We start from the raw sequence: 17,503 nt of genomic DNA, 5'->3' as shown, positions 1-17,503 counted from the left end.
AAATACTATAGGTACCTATCACGCACTGCCAAAAATAAAACCAAATATAGCTTTGTGTCCAATTTTCACCTCAGTGCGCCTGTTGTTCTTGCTGTACAGTATGCGATACACATTAATGTCTTATTCGCATTAGGCGAAGGAGTGCAGCGTGACGGGCTCAAAGTCGTCGTGAGTGGCGGGCCGTGGCGGGTGGCGGTGCGGTGGCGGCGGCGGCGGCGGGAGCAAGCTGGTTCCCTCTGGGATGTACACGTTTGTGACGCGCTCCTACGCAATACAGAAAGGTAAGTCATGCCTAAGCCACTTTCGGTTCACTGCCAGTGTCCGTAAATATACGTCATAAACAGGGAGCGTTTATTTCATGCCGATGACAGGCGTATGACGTCAACCTACATACAGGATGGACATAGTTGTGGCCTATAATTAAAAATAAAATAAAAGTCACTACGTTTCCGGTTACTAAGTTGTGTCACTACGTTTTTTGAAACATCCTGTGTGTTTATATGAATACGTCATTATGACGAAACCGGCATGAAATGTACGCTCCCTGGTCATAAATTACTGGTTTGCTTGAATAAACAGTCATTGCTCATCAGAGCCCGTACCATGAGTCACTGACAGTGTCAAAACTGACATTTACGCTATCGAGAACGTAATTTACTTTCTATAGGTACATCTCGTTTGCACTAATATGCGAGTAAGAGCGGGATGTATAGAAAGTAAATTACGTTCTCGACGGCGTTTATGTCAGTGCCAAACTGATGGTAGCCATACTAATCGGTAGTGTAACATGAACTTTTGGAGCCAAGAATTTTGGTTATAGGTATTTATGGGTATAAGTAATTTAGCTACGGTGACCGTCGACTATCAAATGAATAATTTTTTCCCCATTTTAGTTCGAGAGCGAACTAAGGTTCGCTTTTGTACATTACGCTGGAAATTCAACTACGCCGAGCTTATCAAAAATGTGTAAATTTATAACATTTTATGTAACAAATGGCTTACCTGGTTTTTGTCATATTTGAAGATGCCTTGGAATCGATTAGGTCTGCGCTCAGTTGAGTCGGCGCCGCCGCCGGTGGTGCAGTTGTAGTTCGGGTTGTGGAAGGAGATGTGGCCGCCCGATTCTCGGTAGTTCTCCTTCAGTTCTCCGCCGTGCTCGCGTTTTATTTTTACTGTAATTGTACAAAGTCATCACAACCTTTTTCAATTCAAACAATTTAATACATAAAAATATTTATTTTAGTACCTACCTTTTTATAAATTGGGTAAATTGACTCTGCAATAGCTGACTTTTTACATCGCAAGAATACTTATGTACGAAGCAAGTGATGCTACTTCACCTACGTCTTTCGTGAAACTTTCTGCTTTCAGTTTGTTTCGGTTGGTTCTAAAAGACATTTGCCTCACCACCACTTAAATCTGGCAACTGGTTTTTGAAGTCACGGTCGTATTATTATTAATCATTAAGTTGATAAACCCTTAAAACTTACCGCAAACAATTGCCAGGACAACTATAGCCAAGATGATGAAAACCAGAACCCCGATAACAATCAGCAAGATGCTCATGATACTTGTGTCTGGGATTTGAGTGGGCGTTGGGGGCCGTTTGTCGAGGTCCTCCAGATCTATTTCGTAGTCCGGATATGGTGGCCGCAGACTAATGTCCACCTTGGGATTTGGAACTGCAAAACGAAAATATTTATTGTAATGCCATAATTATTTCGATTCAGAATTTATTTTTAAAATTTGTTCACGTGATAGGTTACTCTGACTCTACTACTATAATTATTCTGATGATGATCGGTTCAGACATTAATGAGTTTTTTCCAAAAAATTAGGTGCCGCCATGATACGCCCTTTTCTTGTACGGCTTTTTGCATCATATTATGAATATGAAGGTACAATATGCGTGATCTGACACGCTCTTGGACGGTTTTTTTTTTATATAATTTGTCAAATACTTTGTCTTACGTTTAATTTTAAAACCTTTGTCCTACTTATTAGGTAACAATTTTTTTAATTATTTAATAAAGACAATAATATTTTTCATTATTAAAATTATTTGAGATTATTCTTTTCGAGAAACATATTTTTAGGCATTCTGGGATTCAAGCGTTTTGACACTATTTCGTTTAGATATTTTGGTAAATGCGTAACCTATACTGAAATTCAGGTATAGGTACCTAGATTCAACGAAAATGAAGAACCTATTCTAATTACTTTGCGCATGTAAAATTTCAGTCTTTTAACTCTAATTCAATAAAAATTAAGCAACAAACGATTTTGCTTAACGCTGATGCTTGAGCATAGGGCGTGAAAATTAAAGGGACTTAAACTATAGAGCCAGCGTCGCGTAAAATAGTTCGGGGCGTTTTCTGTGGCTGAGGCATTACTTGTTTCACAAGGCCTCGAGTCTGCTTCATCCGGACAGGCGCAGATGTAATCGTGTCCTCTGAAGAGACACAAATGCGAGCAACCGCCATTGCTCTCCTTGCACGGGTTCCATCCGCGCTGTTTTTCCGACGTCACCGCTTTTATCTCCATCGCCATTTCCAGGTCAGTTCGCAACGCTGTGATGTTCTTTCCTGTCTTCTTGTCGGCTCGCATTACGGACTTTTTAAACCAGTCTGTCCAGAAGATGTAGTCGTTGAACTGAAAATTAACATGAACTGTTTTCAATCTATTCCTCTTTGGTAAGTCAAGCATTTACATCTCATTGCAACTTCATGAATGTCAATATAGCTTATTGATGGATTACTTATATTACCTATATAAGTTTTAACTAGATCAAATAATAGTTCGCCTTACCTGTGTCATACCGAAAGGATGTTTAGCATCGGGTATCAGCTGTACTCTGTGGTTACCGTGCAAATCTGACGTGTCGATTCTGTCCTTTAAAGCGTCAGTCCAGTACAATCGCCTGTCTCTGAAATCTATCGTTATTCCGTTAGGAAAGCCTAAGTCTTTATTTACGATCACTGTTCTCTGGGTTCCATCTAAGTAAGCTCGCTGAATGCTAGGGTGTTCGCCCCAGTCGCTCCAGTACAAGTACCTGAAAAATAAATTAAACATATTAGTTTCTCCATAAAAAGAGTACATAACTTGCTTTATACATATGAGTTTAGTTTAACGTGATCTTACCCTTTAGCGGGGAATAACGCTATCGCTCTTGGTTCTGTGAGGCCATTAATCAAGACTTTTCGGCACGATCCATCCAATCGTGCGACCTCGATCACCTGCAGCCAAACATATGCTTTCACAAATAAGGTAGAACCAATGTAAAGTTATTCGTTTACACGTTTTTTTTTTCGATTTTAAGACAATGTTTACTTAGGAATAGGAATATACATAAACACAAAATTACGTGCCTTATACTCATTGTCCGTCCAGTAAATATTGTCCGCTATCCAGTCGACACCTAGGCCATTTGGAGCATCCAATCTGTTCTTCACTACGACTTTAGTATCGCTCATGTTCAGCATGTTAATAGATCTAAAACAGAACGACGAAATTATTTTCCATATATTTTCCAAGTTTGATAAATTTCACGCAAGTTGAGTTTTACAAACCTTATTACGTTCTTTTCTATATCAGTAAAAAATATTAATTTTCTGTCCCAGTGAAAATCAACTGCAATAGAATTCTGAACATCGGTGACTGGAAGGGTGACGTCCCACTGTTCTGGAGTGTCCAACGATATAAACGCCACGCTTCCTCTTGTCGCGAACACAAGAAAATTATCTGGATGTTTCTTACACTTCTTTGGGTGTTGTTCCGTTTGATTTTCAAATAAGATACCGGTTGGGCAAGCGCAGGAATATCCTTCCGGTGAACGGAGGCACAGATGGGAGCAACCCCCATTGTTAGGACCGCATAAGTTTTTCGCGAGGTGTTCATTCTGCAAATATAGGTAAACGTAAGTACTCGCGAATTATCTGTCTTAGCTAGCTAGGCTTTGTTTGGTGCAATGTTATTCTGACTATCTACAGCTAACCCTACCTGCTTTTGCTACAAATTTATTAACATTGTCTTAACGCCAAGCCAGTACGAATCGGGTTTTTTGTTAGTGTCACATGTTAATATTGCTTCATACGCTGCACTCACCTGAACTGCTCGAATATCCATTAGACCTTTCAAGTTCTCTCTAATAATTATTGAATCATTCCCATTCGTCTTGTTGGCTCTGTGCAATGCTTCCGTCTTCCAGTCCGTCCAATAGATATATGGACCTACGATCACGATACCGTAGGGATATTGGACTTTATGCAGAATGGTGCGTCGGTCGTTACCACTGAAGTCTGAGGTCTGAATAGTATAGACTTTTGCGTCATCCCAATAGAGGCGACCCTCGACACGATCAACGGCTAAGCCATTCGGCCATTTAATGTCGTTGTCGACAATAACACGCCTAAAATTATAAAGAAATTAAGACTACCTTTATATGATTACAGTACTGAGCTATTTACATGAGATGAGAGTACGTAATCTTGCCTGTTTTTTCCATCCATGTCTGCCCTTTCAATTTTAGCTGAAGTGCCCCAGTCCGACCAAAATATATAACCCAGGTCATAGTGTAAAGCAATCGCTCGTGGAGAATCTGTCGACAATGTGAAACGTTATATTAATGTAGTCTTTATTTCCACTGTCGTGATGTTAGTCATGTTTTAGTGGAAAACATACCTAGCCCAGTCCACACTAAAACTTTTCTATTGCTTCCATCTAATTCAGCGACCTCTATACTGTTACGACCGCCATCAGTCCAATAAATCTGCAACAAAGCATAGGCATATTTGAGCATAAACACTTTTACAGTTTCCTTTCAAAAGTCATTTTCTATTAAACTCGCCTTCCTCCCGCTTGAATCAATCGCGATACCATCTGCAGTATGAAGACCTTTGCCAATTATGGTTTCTATATTTTCACCACCTTTGTTAGAGCGTTGAATTTTCCTCTCACCGGTGTCAGTCCAGTATATAAGACCTGTTTATATAAATATAATGTTATCAAAAAATAATTAGGGGATATTTACCTAATCGAAAAGACAGAACGAAAAAATAACATGGTTTATGCACCGATTAACTGAATTATAAAGTAAATCAATTATTAATGAAATGATGAATCTCATGAGTAAATAAGAAGAGAGTTGGTTGGTGATTAGTAAGGTTGTTTTGAAATCACATATGTAAAAAATAGACAGAATTCAAAGGTTTGTAATGTTATGAACAAATACCCGTCTTTTGGTCAACATCAACTCCAAGGGCGTTTTTTAGTGGCGGCAAGGGCAACACAACGTCTATTTGGTACGGCACGTCCAGCGAAATCACGCGGATATCGGTGCGACGGGCGAAGATAAGAAAGTTTATTGGACCGTTTGTGCAGGTTTTACCGTCCTTCTGCAATAAAGTTAACACCGTTAAAGGTTCTTTACACCTAAATAATATAAAATAAACATATATTACAATATTCCATTTTAACCATCTCCGAACACTCGATAGATGTTGAAGAATTAACAGAAGGAACGAGATTCGACTACTAATTTTTAACATTTGAATTCATCTGCCATCTCAGCTCTAATAATTAATAAGAATCCCGCGCTTAAGTCAGAAAATTCATATCTGACTGTCAGTTAGCAAAAATATTAAAAAATTATACTTACGCTTAATTTTATTCCAATGGGACAAGCACATGAACGACCTCTTGGCTTTAGCAAGCATAAATGAGAACAGTCTCCGTTGTTTTTGGTGCATCTGTTAATAAAATAGAATCAGTCCTGTTGTATGGATTTTGGTTAAATTAGGATTAAATACCTGCGTTTATTTTTTATAAATAGTTACCTACTTAAAAAAACCGACCAAGTGCGTAGCGGGCCACGCATAATGGAGGGTAAAAACCATACAAGCAAAAGGGCGTACCTTAACGGCACTTACGTCTTACTTATAATGTATTTCAAAGAAAAAACGCGATTTAATAATAAAATGTTTTTTTTTTAACATAATATGGGCACATTTTTTTGGACTTTTTAAGCGATAATTTTCAAAAGTGTTTACTTCAATCAGAATACTCCTTAAAGTTGCTTTAACCCTAACGATCAATTAATGATATGATATGCCACACGTTTAATTTTACTGTTTACTTTCAGTTAGGTACCTACTACCTACATGTATAGAGTGCCCCCAACCCAAAAAAAATACATTATTTTATAAATTAAGTAGCGGCTGACAAAACACACTATGTTCCAAATTTCATTCAAATAAAGCTTAAGTATAGTGACTTACGGGCAGACGGCCGTGACAAAACTACAGGCGTTCCGTTCTTGCCATTTTAACTACGGAATCCTAAAAATACGAGTTGTTCACACAAATAATAGTTTTGTTGTCAGAATCTAAAACATATTCTGCAACTAAAACGACTCAAGGTACTTACTGATTAGCTTCACTGATCCTTTCCTTGTGGAAAACCCTGACGTCCATAATACCAGCAACGCCAGATCCAAGAGTTCTTCTGCTGTTTCCAGTGTGCTTATTAGCAGCTTGTATGGATTGTGTGTCCCAATCTGTCCAAAACACTTCCTCTCCATATAAGTCCAGGCCGAACGGATGTGAAAGGTCCTGACCTGTTGGTGATAGACCATTGATGCAATTTTTAGGTTGACGTTATGCAATTTTGCTGATGCGACTGGCATGAAAATTGAGACTAAAGTACGGTTATTGAGTTGTGCAAGAACAATACTCTTTAATAATTTACATACCACAATAGAAAAATAAACAATACAGCAAGCAAGCCCTTACCTATCAAAATAGTTCTTCCAGTGCCATCGAAACGGGCATATTCAATAGTTTTATTGCCTCCATCTGTCCAGTAAATACGCTGTTGATCAAGGTCTAGGGCTAAACCATTGGGCCAAACCATGTCACCGGTAATGAGACGTTCCCTGTTTCCGCCGTCCATGTCCGCGCGCTCAATGCAGGGGCTCAGACCCCAATCCGACCAATACATCACCCCTCCTGTAAGATAACCATGAACCGATGACAAAAAGGAACTCGTCAAAACGAATTAAGTATTTTAATCCCATATAGGTTTACTACTTATTAACAAAGTTTCACTATTCATCTCCTGGCTTCATCATCAGATCAGCTCATTAGTAAATACTAAATTATTGTATTGTTATCTGGATTACATTTTTCATAACTTTAATGTAGCGCTTAAAATTCAATACAGTTCTATTCATGTTAAACCTAAACAGATTCTTACCTGTAGGGTCTAATACAATATCTCTGGGCTTGTCAATATTTTCCCAGGCTAAAAGGGTTCTCATGCTGCCATTAGCATTCGCCACCTCAATTCTGTTAGTTCCAGCGTCAGTCCAGTATAACTTGTCAGTTAACCAGTCATATGCCAAACCAGCAGGAGAAACTAAAAACAAAAAATAAAGTGTAAGTAATGGATTGGAAGGTCAGATGGCAGTAAAACGCCTCCCTCGAGGCTTTGTGATCATGATTATGATGATAACGACGATATTTCCACGCATTAAATTATTTTAAAGACTTTAAGTTTATACTTGTATCGTTACTTACTTAGATTCGACCCTACAACAACCGTCTGATTGGACCCATCCAAATAAGCTCGATTGATCGTATCCTTTTCAACATCGGTCCAGAATATAGAATTGCTGTTATGATCCCAGTCCAAAGCCATGGCCGATTTGATATGGTCCACCGGTATCACCTGATCCGAAGCCAATATTTCAAGTTTTAAAATAGTATATAGGAAAAATAATAAAGCATTTAGATTGTGAACGAAGCCAAATCAGAAAGTTTATATAATTCGAGAATTTACCATGTCTAAGGAATCCATTTGCTTGCGTGGGTATAGTTGTTTCAGTCTAATATCTTTCCTTTGAGCATACAGTAAAAGTTTTTCCGGAGATTCTTCGCATGTTCGTCTAAAAAGGTAAAATGAATACACAAATTAATGTATTCTTAATACTTATTTAATTCAAATGCAAAAAATTTAAAATGTAAGAACGCGGCACTTACCCGTCAGTATTCAAATTAAAGCCAACAGGGCATCGGCAGGAGTAGCCATTGCTGTTAGGAAGGCATAGATGTGAGCATCCGCCATTATTTCCACCGCAACGGTTCTTATACGTCCTCAGTTGGCGCAACGGGTGATAACTGTAATGAATGCCAACAAAATAAATATGTATATGTATTTATTTTCATTTATGAATACTCGTATTTCAAAGTATCAAAACACGTAATATAACTAAATCATAGTGTAACCTGTGAATATCTATAGGAGCATTTAATCCAGCATGGACAGTTTGTATTCCCATTCCAGTCCTCTTATTGACAGTCGATATACTCTTTGTGTGCCAATCAGTCCAATAAATTGCATCTTCAAACATTGTTAGAGCGAACGGATGGGGCAATCCTTTACTCGTGATCTGAGCAAAAATATTTTATTATAACAACATTCCTACATATTAAAAAAACTACTTATATATGATTTAATTGTTAATAGGTATATACCCGTCTTCGATTTCTTCCATCGAAAGATGCACTTTCTATAACATGGTGCTTTGCATCCGCCCAGTATATCTTCGATTCAATGTAGTCAATAGTCAGGCCATTAGGCCAGAATATTTGACTTACAATGACACTTTTGCGATTGTTGCCGTCCATATCAGCTCGCTCAATTTTTGGATTAGGACCTAAAAGTAAAATTATAAAAATTAAATGTTTTACTTGTTATCTGTCAATAAAATTTAAGAAACTTCAGGCGATAAAATAGCACCAAATCAGTCTTACCCCAATCGGTCCAAAACACCAAAGCATCTCCAGGATGAACGGCTATAGCCCTCGGTTTATCCAAATCGTTGGCTGCTATTACCGCCCTATGAAGACCTTCTAAAGTAGCTACTTCAACACGTCTGGTTCCCGAGTCTGTCCAAAATATTAAATCATGGATCCAATCTATTGCCACACCACCCGGTGTTTCCAAACCCCACCTTATAACATCTGTAACAACCACAAAATTATAGCTAGTTTCATAATTTCTGTAGAGGTATCGGGTGTAAGCGAGAACAGACCACGGTAGTGCCTCCGCCAAGTCCTTTTTCAGAAGCAACTCGGGGGCGTATTTTCTGAATCTTTGACAATTTTGCTACGATTTTAGTTTAATCTTATACCTTTAAATGAGCAATTCTTGTATATATATGTAGCAAGTTTCATAAATAAAATACATAAAAGTATATATATATTTCGCGGAAACGGCTCTAGCGATTTCAGCATTGTTAGTGTTTGAAAATCGAGACCTAAGCTCTCCGATACATGTCTCGAAAGTTACTAAGATACGAGTTTGTATCAATTTTGTTTTAGTAAACCTAAGGAATGTATTTCTAGCAGCCACTAACTTCATATTTAGCATTTAATTCGTGTTTAGCGTATAAAGGTAGCCTAAAGGTTAAAGTTTAGAGGCCAAACGTTTAGAAATTTCAGTCCTATTTCTGAATTTAACCGTAAATTTACGAAGCGCCTACATAAAATCGATATGCAGTGCGTCACCCAGGTAAGTTTCGAATTTCTGTAACATATAGGGGAAGTCCGGGTAAAGTGAACACCCCAGGCAAAGCGAATTCGGGCTCCCAATCCTAAACTATTCGACTTTGTCGCACCACGCGCCTATATGATGTTCAGGATCCTTCGCTCTAAGAGTGGCAAGCGTCACAGGGAGCGGTCGCTGTGAGCGTCGTCGGTGACGAGTCAAAATGTGTTTTTAGTGCAAAATATTCGATTTTGAAAGGTAAGTACATTGTATGTTATTTTGTCACAGTAATTCCCTCGAATTTTAATTCAAGATGCTTCTATTGCTTATTAAAGTATCTTCCTTTTACAACGCATTTCTTTTAAAACAATCCAACGATTATTTTTTTTTAATTATTAATTTCTTAAACTGACTAGTTGGGCAAAGTGGATCGGGCAAAGCGAATAGCGTGTTCACTTTGAATTTATTAGGTAATTTTTTTTATGATAATATTTTGTTACAGATGGTATATAAATATCAAAAAAAGATCGATAATGGCTCCTGGCTAACAGACGTCATGGAAATGGCTATCAGAACGTGGATTCGCTGTGTTAAAATGTCTTCAGAAACGCCGTGAAGACTTATGCTTATGAAATCATTGAAAATATATCAAAAGTTACTTGTGACAGCCTTTTCTAATTAATATTATTTTCACTTAGTTATTAAGTTCACTAAGATTTTATGAGTAATATTTGCTTTGCCCGGGGGCCTGTTTCACTTTGCCCGGCACCCTGGGCAAAGCGAATAAAATATCTTTTTTTACGTTTTGTTCAAAATTGCAGCAACTTTTAAACAGTGCTAGTGTTGTTTTAAATTAAAAGATTATTAAATAAAGACTTATTATTGATACTTTTTTCATTTCTTCCTCGTTAAATTTTTCTGTTATGTCAAGTCAAAGGTAAAGGTGTTCACTATGCCCGGACTTCCCCTACGATCTATCACACTGAGTACATGCATATAAAGACCTGACATGACATGTTGACGCTGATATGGTATTTTGTTCGTAAAATGTAGAGTTATATTCTAAATAAAGAAACGAAGTTCCATTAAAAACATAAGACTTAAATAATCTTTAACAAAATAAAACCTACTTCACATAACAGTTTGAAATGCCATTAAAATTAATATCTGGGAGACCAAGCATTGCTCGGAAAACATATAAAAACTCAAAAATGGGCGTTTTCCCAGAGATAAGACCCAGCTAGATCGATTTTTCGCCCCTGAAAACCCCCATATAGTAAATTTCATCGAAATCGTTAGAGCCGTTTCCGAGATCCCCGAAATATATGTAAATAAATAAATATATAAATAAATAAACAAGAATTGCTCGTTTACGACCACAGTGCATATCATAACAATTACAATGAACCCCAAGACGTAAATAATTGTGGAAGAGTTCCATTCTGTCATCAGCAGTTCCATTTCACTAAATAGCACTGTTTATACGTATGCTTGGCATAAATATGCTCATAACATTTATCTCTTATATGCTCAAATATGCTCATAATAAGTTCCCTCAATTCCTCGTGGAACTCGTCATCAGAACTCGACCTCAACAAAAATGTTGCTTAAAAATCTAACTTGCTGAACAATCTTGACAAAGAAGACAAATAGCCAGACGTGAAATACGTGTCGTTGAGCTATTCCGGTCTGATCATCATCAGTTCCTCTTCATCAAATGTCACTTTTTTAATGTAAATGCTGGATTTGTTGATGAAAATACAAAAAATACTATATGTATACTGTACAATTTGAGGAGTTCCCTAGATTTTCCGTGGACCCTATCATCAGAACTGGAACAGGTAACTTTAAACTTCCAAACAAAAAATATTATGCAATTTTTTTTTTATCCAAATTGTTTTGAAAATCACGGAGTTCTGAGGTAACCAAAAAATTAGAAACATAACAATAAAAAACAGCTGAATTGAGAACCTCCTCCTTTTGGGTTTTTGAAATCGGTCAAAAATTGGCCAAGCTTCGAATGCTACCTGTTCACCGTAGAAAATTGTGCTAAAGCCTTTCATTTTCATGATACGAGTACCTATTAACGTCCCAGGTGACAAAGTTTACATAACTATGTTATAAATGTATATTATTTCCGTATAAAATGTCATTCAATAGAAATTGCTAACTATGTAAACAAACCGCCATACTAAAATTGACACTGAATGTCAAATTACTAGTAAGTTTTGTTTACATAGTTCGCAAGTTCTATTGAATGACACTTTACAAAGAATATTTAGTCACCCTTATTATTAAACAAGTTTAAGGTGGAAATATAGCTAGTTAGTCTTGGAATATTTTTTAATTAGGTACATGTAGATACCAGGGATGTTTTCAACATCCGCATCCGCATAAAATCGATGCGGATTTAATGCGGATGCGAATGTGGAACAAGTCGGTACAGGAACGTCTTAGCATCGGCGTAAGTGCTAGACTGCTAGGTAATTTAGTCATTAGCCAAAAACCTATTAGAAATTAGTAGTCAAGCGTGAATGGGACTTAATGTACGGGACCCTTCGAACGCGAGTCCGACTCGCACTTGGCCGGTTTTTTTAAATAAAAATTACTAAAATGTAATATTTGATGTTTTTTATGTCCGCGGATGTGAGCCTTTTAAAATCCGCATCCGCATACGCATCCGCGGATGTCAAAAAATCGGCATCCGCAACATCCCTGGTAGATACCTAATGATTCCGATAGGATTCAATTAGTATGAGAACACCTATACCTGTAATGTTATTGTTGTTCATTTGTGCCACACGTATGACTCTCAGATTGTTTTCAGTCCAAAAGACTAGCTGTTTCTCGTAGTGATAGTCCAATGCTACCGCATTATGAAGTCCTTTTACCACAGACATGTAGTTATCGCCAGTGAGCCAAACCTAAAAAAATAAGGAATTAAGTAAACTACTTAATAGTAAATAAACTAAGTTTTACAATTATTTAAGGTGGTTGCGTTAACAAGTACCTGTTTAATTCCAATGCGATTCGAGAATAGCAGGGTTGGCGATTCTCCCGTAGGTTTGCAAGATCTTGCATCAGGGCGAAGGACATATCCTGTCATACATCCACATTGGAAGCTACCCATCGTATTAGAACATGTTTGGGAGCAGACTGGATCTTGCTCATACATGCATTCATCAATGTCGCGGCAACTGGAAATATAATCAAACCGTTAGTTCGATGTTTAGCCACTTCTATCCTATTTATGTCCTTATATCGCAATTGACACTTACCTAAAACCATCATCAGCCAATAAAAAACCCAAAGGACAAGCACACGCAGGGAGTCCATCATAAGTCGTGATACATTGCTTCTCGCATTTATCTTCTGGACCGCACTTCCTCTTCGTTGGACATTTTTCCTCGTCATCACCCTTAGGGCAGTCCTTCATTCCGTCGCACACATGTTTTCTATTCACGCAGTTCCTAAACGCGCTGCTGATGAGATGATCCTGAGTCGCGCATGTGTACTGGTCTTCTTCACAAAATACTTGACAATGCATTTCGTCTTCACCATTTGAGCAGTCACGGACGCCGTCACAAAGCCATGTTTTCTGTGATACAATTAAGCGGAGTATGATAAACGTTATGGGGAGGCACTAGGGCACTACATTGGCTTATTTGACTACGGAGCATGCAGTCGCTTTGTTCGAACTTACCAATATACACCGCCTATCAGCGCAGGTGTATTCGTCGCTAGTGCAGTTCCGCATGCCGTGTTCGCAGTTGAGCTCGTCGCCGCCATCCGAGCAGTCCCGCTCGGTGTCGCAGCGCCATCGCTCTGGGATGCATTTGCCGTCGCTACACCTTAATGAAAACATCCGCATTTATGGACAACATAATGTTTTCTGTTGTTTCAATATAAGTAGAAACATCATCCTCGATAATAGGAACCACTGTTCGCTTCGCACTGTTCGTTTATCTTTAACCAGCGACCCGCCCAGGCTTCGCACGGGTTAAGTACACAATATCTTAACAAATTATACACCTAAACCTTCCTCAAGAATCATTTCCTTTGATATTGAATATCTCTATTGATAGGTGAAAACCGCATGAAAATCCGTTCAGTAGTTTTCATCGCCAACATACATACCTACACACAAACAGACAGACGCGGCGCCGGCGGGGGACTTTGTTTTATAAGGTGCTTATAGTGATAGTAGTTCACAAGGAGAAAAGGCCGATAAAATCGGTTTACATTTTTTATCAGCAATTTATTATTGGATGACCGGATTAAAGCGTGCTACTCGGGGTGAATGACCATAAACGTTAAACTTGATATGGATATGCTACGGGTTTTATTTTGCGATAATACGATTTTAATTTTATGCTATATTAATACTTAGTTTATAAATAAAAGTGCCTTTTTTAAATTAAATTCAATAGCTTTAATTGCACGTTAAAAAGTACGGAAAAAATGATTATAGTTTTATTATATGAATTGAATGTTCAACGTTTAAAAACTGTTATTAAGTATTTACTTTTTTTATGACACTTAAAAAACATACATATATAACTATTTAAACCCGTACAATAGCGGCATACATCCATATTTAGACTACGCGCCGTAATTCCCGGTAATTGCATACCCAAATCGAATCAATGGATAATGTAGGTATTTGCGCAATACATTCTCGTCACTGAATATTTGGGCTAGTGGCAGATATTTTGATCCCTTGTTGTCAGGAAATTTATCTATTGATAATATATATGGCGTACGATTATATGATATATCTAATACCTTTAAACGAGCAATTCTTGTTTATTTATTTATATGTATATTTATTTAGGTATATATACACATATATATATATATATATATTATATATATATATATATTTATATATATATATATATATATATATAATATATATATATATATATATATTTCGGGGATCTCGGAAACGGCTTTAACGATGAAATTTGCTATATGGGGCTTTTCGGGGGCGATAAATCGATCTAGCTTGGTCTTATCTCCGGGAAAACGCGCATTTTTGACTTTTTATGTTTTCCGAGCAAAGCTTGGTCTCCCAGATATCCTCCTAAGGCCCAACGAAAAATTGAGTATGTAGTCAGTACGGCCCGTAGTCCTACCAGTAGTACTATTGTTTTATTATACTCATTCAGACCCAAGTAACTTAAAAGACTTTTTTTAATGTTATTGTACTTATACAGCACCTTGTACAGCACTTTGATTTTTTTTTACGAACTTGTTAAAGGGCTCACAGACAATAGTTATTTTCGATACAAGTGCGAAAAAGAGGAAATTCGAAACGAGTGGCGATAAATTAAAACACGACCGAAGGGAGTGTTTTAAATCGACACGAGTTGCGAATTACCTATTCGCACGTGTATCGAACAACGTTTTACAGTACATATGGCACTTTAAAGTTTCGACATACGCACGAAAAGTGCTATTTTACGCACTAGTGCGGAAAAGTAGCCCCATATGTACTGTAAAACAATTAAACAGTCAACAACAAGTTCGGACACGCCAATTTCGATAAGCGCAAAATTTGAAAACTAAATGATGGGTTTTCTATTAAGTCCTACTGGTAGGACCGTGGTACGCTATATGACTACACAATTGTTGTAGGAGCTGGGTCTGAATACAAAGTACTATGGGTAGGACCTTGGGCCTTAGGAGGATAATTATTATTATTTAAAATCTTACTTAAATTCGCCAGCATTGCAGCTGCCAGGCATCATCGGGCAGAAGTCCTCGTCGGTCCAATCGCCGCAGTCGTTGTCGCCGTCACATTGGAAATCTTTGCGAATGCATTTCTTGTTGTCGCATTGAAATTCTGCCTCAGCGCAGCGTATCAAGTCCAAAGCTGTTGAAAAAATCCATAATTGCTTTTCTAAATATAGGGAACATCATAATGACTCCTATTTGGAACTTAGTCATATAAAACAAACAAACAATAATTAGGGACCTATTTATTTATCTACACAAAACAAATCTACAGGCGGGGTTTGAAGACTCTTATAAATAATAGGATTATATAAGGCTGCTGCTGCTGGGGCTGTTCAATTACTAATTTTACGTCCACCCACATTTGAGTACCTATACCTACGTCTTAACATTGTGAGTGTTACGAAAATAATATTCATGCTATGGTGTTTTGTATCAAGGTTTATATTACTAATTCCAGTCTCAGTCTCAACAGAAAAACATCTTATAATACAGACAAAACAATTAATAATATATTTCATGAGTAACTATCGCGGTAACGGTAACCGAAGACAATATTACAGACAAAACAAATTTAAATACCTAAGTAATTTTTCTCAAAAATGGACGGCAAAGTCGACGACGCCGGTTAAAAAATAGGTCGCGAAGTGCGTAGTTTATGGTCATTCAAAAAATTAAAATTAAAAACATTGCAGTCTCGATTTCGGGACTGCAATGTTGCATACAAATTCCATTATTTAACGAGTTCCAAACTTTTTAAAACCTTAAATGGTCATGTGAAATGAAGGCATAGGTCCATTAAACAGCCAAACAGATGATCAGCACTTATTATTATAATGTTGGTACCGCGACTATTTAAGATAGGTGTCTCAAATAGCTTGGCGTATTTTCAGCAGAAAAATACACTTCTTTTTTTTAATGGCGGCAAGCAAATCTTTTTAATGGTTTTACTTTTTTCTGTGAAAATTAGAACGTTGCTTCTGTAAAATATTTCTATTTCTTGCACCATTTTTGAGAAAAGCACTATATATGACTCGGCTGGAAGGCTATTTGCTGGCTTCGGATTCAATTAAACGGACTCCCAAGATCGTCCGTTAAAAACGAATCCTCAGCCAGCAAGTAGCTACTTCCGAGCCTCGACAATAATGTACTGTTATATGTTCAGTGATACCGGATAAATATATTCCTAGGTATGTAGGTACTATTAAATTATCAAAACCGTTGCCAAGGTTCAGTGTCCCAAGGCCCCCCAGTGAGCTCATTGGTGAAAATTGAGGTAATTGGATGGGGGACATGTACCTACGACATCAATACTTGAACAACTCATCTTGTTTATTTATATATAAATGCGTATGTGCTGACTGACTGACTCATTAACGCAGAGCCAAAACTATAAAAGCTAAAAGTTGATGCAAATTAGTGTAAGTACAAGAAATTAGAAGCGATTTTGAAAAATTTAACCTCTAAGGGGGTAAAATAGGGGATGAAAGTTTGTTTTATGCTCATGTAGAATATGTAACAACCAAAATACAAATCAACGCGTACGGAGCTAGTTTAATATGTATGCAAAATGTTGATGATTTGGATGCTAGTAATGCTCACGGCATTACTTAGTCCGTTCCGTACTAAAGAGCGGCAAGTCGCTTATTAGTAAAAGTTGGACGAATATGATGCGTGACGCTTAAGAAATGTACCTCACATACATCAAAAATATAATTGCATACTCACGGCAGTCTATCTCGTCGGAGTTTTCAGGGCAGTCGGCCTCCTTATCACAACGCCAGTGTGATGGTATGCACTCACCGGTGGCACACGTAAATTGGTTGTCTCTGCACCTGATTTAGAATAAGAAAAGAAGACGTCAAATCAAAAGTCCTCTGCGCGCACTGCATTAAAATGTGATCGTTGGTCGCTCTTTAGAGAAAAGTCGTCCTGTTATTGAATCTCTAATCTAGTGTAACCTTGTCCTTCAATATATTGTCCAATAAAGATTTATTGCATTGGAAAGGGGTAGCCTTTATATATATATATCCATATACATATAGCTACTCCATATTACGGGTAATACTCATTACTCATATTGTGTATAGAAGTCGAAGCATCGTCTGAATATTGTATTTAAATTTTATAGCTAGGTACTTCTATTATCCCACCCTCATTCGTACGCAACTGATTAAAATATATATAGGATTTCATTCCGCGCCATACGGCCTAATTT

At 37.5% G+C, this 17,503-nt stretch overlaps 1 protein-coding gene across 1 annotated transcript in view; it reads right to left on the bottom strand.

Moving 5' to 3' along the window:
* LOC134662529 (low-density lipoprotein receptor-related protein 4) overlaps window positions 1–17,503 on the bottom strand; it is a 31,813-nt gene continuing 14,310 nt past the window's right edge. The window contains exons 6-34 of the mRNA XM_063518789.1: window positions 17,014–17,120; window positions 15,265–15,424; window positions 13,250–13,397; window positions 12,825–13,144; window positions 12,557–12,743; window positions 12,317–12,470; window positions 8,811–9,020; window positions 8,532–8,713; window positions 8,283–8,446; window positions 8,037–8,174; window positions 7,837–7,942; window positions 7,575–7,725; window positions 7,252–7,413; window positions 6,789–7,004; window positions 6,424–6,613; window positions 5,657–5,747; window positions 5,231–5,393; window positions 4,847–4,980; window positions 4,681–4,768; window positions 4,492–4,597; window positions 4,105–4,408; window positions 3,570–3,898; window positions 3,369–3,492; window positions 3,142–3,236; window positions 2,809–3,052; window positions 2,394–2,652; window positions 1,491–1,682; window positions 1,003–1,172; window positions 1–264 (exon numbers count right to left, since the gene is read on the bottom strand). Coding sequence (XP_063374859.1) covers window positions 130–264; window positions 1,003–1,172; window positions 1,491–1,682; window positions 2,394–2,652; window positions 2,809–3,052; window positions 3,142–3,236; window positions 3,369–3,492; window positions 3,570–3,898; window positions 4,105–4,408; window positions 4,492–4,597; window positions 4,681–4,768; window positions 4,847–4,980; window positions 5,231–5,393; window positions 5,657–5,747; window positions 6,424–6,613; window positions 6,789–7,004; window positions 7,252–7,413; window positions 7,575–7,725; window positions 7,837–7,942; window positions 8,037–8,174; window positions 8,283–8,446; window positions 8,532–8,713; window positions 8,811–9,020; window positions 12,317–12,470; window positions 12,557–12,743; window positions 12,825–13,144; window positions 13,250–13,397; window positions 15,265–15,424; window positions 17,014–17,120 — 5,029 coding nt within the window. The 3' untranslated portion in view covers window positions 1–129. The remainder of the gene's footprint in view (window positions 265–1,002; window positions 1,173–1,490; window positions 1,683–2,393; window positions 2,653–2,808; window positions 3,053–3,141; window positions 3,237–3,368; window positions 3,493–3,569; window positions 3,899–4,104; window positions 4,409–4,491; window positions 4,598–4,680; window positions 4,769–4,846; window positions 4,981–5,230; window positions 5,394–5,656; window positions 5,748–6,423; window positions 6,614–6,788; window positions 7,005–7,251; window positions 7,414–7,574; window positions 7,726–7,836; window positions 7,943–8,036; window positions 8,175–8,282; window positions 8,447–8,531; window positions 8,714–8,810; window positions 9,021–12,316; window positions 12,471–12,556; window positions 12,744–12,824; window positions 13,145–13,249; window positions 13,398–15,264; window positions 15,425–17,013; window positions 17,121–17,503) is intronic.

Source organism: Cydia amplana, chromosome 3 (genome assembly GCF_948474715.1).
Source record: "Cydia amplana chromosome 3, ilCydAmpl1.1, whole genome shotgun sequence".
Classification (NCBI taxonomy): domain Eukaryota; kingdom Metazoa; phylum Arthropoda; class Insecta; order Lepidoptera; family Tortricidae; genus Cydia; species Cydia amplana.
The sequence above is the reverse complement of the archived record's forward strand: the minus strand, read 5'-3'. Positions and strand labels throughout refer to the sequence as shown.